This window comes from Cicer arietinum, chromosome 8 (genome assembly GCF_000331145.2).
Source record: "Cicer arietinum cultivar CDC Frontier isolate Library 1 chromosome 8, Cicar.CDCFrontier_v2.0, whole genome shotgun sequence".
In the NCBI taxonomy this organism is placed as follows: domain Eukaryota; kingdom Viridiplantae; phylum Streptophyta; class Magnoliopsida; order Fabales; family Fabaceae; genus Cicer; species Cicer arietinum.
The window spans coordinates 26,392,089-26,393,595 of record NC_021167.2 but is presented as its reverse complement, the minus strand read 5'-3'; the positions used below and the strand labels follow the sequence as shown (position 1 = coordinate 26,393,595).

Here is a 1,507-nt window from a genome sequence, read left to right as displayed (position 1 = left end):
AATATATCTAAACTAAATACTTTATTAGATACATTAACTTTTTAACTTATCACTTTTACTTAAATTTTATTTTAGAGAGTACACGCTTAAATGTATGTTTCGTTATATATTCCAAACAAATTTTATTTTGTAAAACGATATTTGAAAAAACATATATTCAAACATAAATCACATTAAAGAAAAATCAATTTTAACTATAAATATAAATATGTTTATAAAATAAAATTTACTCAAAAAATCATTTGTGAATATTAATCCAAACATGTGTACAATATTACAATGTATAATAAGAGCATGATTCCTTGTTATAAGCACGAACAACTAGTTGCAAACAAGACAAGCTGACTATTAAGAGAGTTGACTCCAACAACCTCAATTATGCAAAATTCTTTAATAATTTATTTTTATCCTTTTCTTTTTATCAATTACTCATTGATGATTGTAGCTAATTTGTGAGTCAAGTCAACAACAATAAAAAAAAAATATTTTATTTGACAAAAAAAATACAAAATGTGACAACTGTGTATATGTACTTCATATTGTAACAAAGACTATGTACCACTCACTCTGTTCCAAAGCAGAGGACAAACATCAAGAAAAACTTTGTTTGTTTCCAATCACAAAATCAAAAAGCAAAAAGTAGCTGTTTGTTTCAATCATGAAGGTGTGTGGTTTGATCATTTAGATATAATTAATCATTATTTTTAATTTTTATTTTATTTATTTATTTTCTCTTCATTTTATGATAATTTTCTTAACATGCTGTATATATGTAAAATGATAAATACAGCAAAAAATAGTTATAAAGTTGCATATGGACTGTGAGAAATGCAGAAACAAAGCACTTAAAACAGCTGCTGAAGTCAAAGGTAATCATCATCATGCATATCTATTTATTTTTTTACATTGTAGAATGGATAAAACAAGGGGATTTGGATTTTATTAATTATTTTCCTTAAATATTCTCTTATTAATTTTTTCAAATTTCCCCCCATTAAATCTCATGTTCTCCAAGTTAAAATCATCTTCATTTTTTAAAAAGAAATTGACATCTAGACTACTAAAAATTTTGTGTATAAATATTTATTTAATATCACCAATTTTGGGAATATCTGCCTTTATATACTCAAAAACTACATTCTTGAGTTGTTTATTTCTTTTGAAAAATTGAGAGAATTCTTGTATGCTTTTACTTAAGTTTAACTGAAACCTCGTGTCACATAAAACGATTTTGTTGTAACTTTAGTCTTATGTATATGCATATAAAAAAAAATTGGATGTGCTACATTTTTTCACACGAGTTAAAAGAAATAGAATAGTGATATAAATTATATAGGCAAGATATTCAATTCAAATTTTTGTCATTAACTTTTATAAATTAGGTATTAATGTATTCTTTTTTCATGAATTCAATTATTTCAAAATATATATATGGGAAATCAAGTGGGTTGACTTAATATATATATATATATATATATATATATATATATATATATATTTATTTTTG

General features: G+C 23.2%; 1 protein-coding gene across 2 annotated transcripts in view; it reads left to right on the top strand.

The window, feature by feature from the left end:
• The first annotated feature begins 507 nt into the window (after positions 1-507).
• Positions 508-1,507, top strand: part of LOC101514427 (heavy metal-associated isoprenylated plant protein 47-like) — a 3,173-nt gene continuing 2,173 nt past the window's right edge. For both annotated transcript variants that reach the window (XM_012719299.3, XM_004512825.4), the window contains exons 1-2: positions 508-664; positions 791-869. In XM_012719299.3, the coding sequence (XP_012574753.1) occupies positions 659-664; positions 791-869 (85 nt within the window). In that variant the 5' untranslated portion in view covers positions 508-658. The remainder of the gene's footprint in view (positions 665-790; positions 870-1,507) is intronic.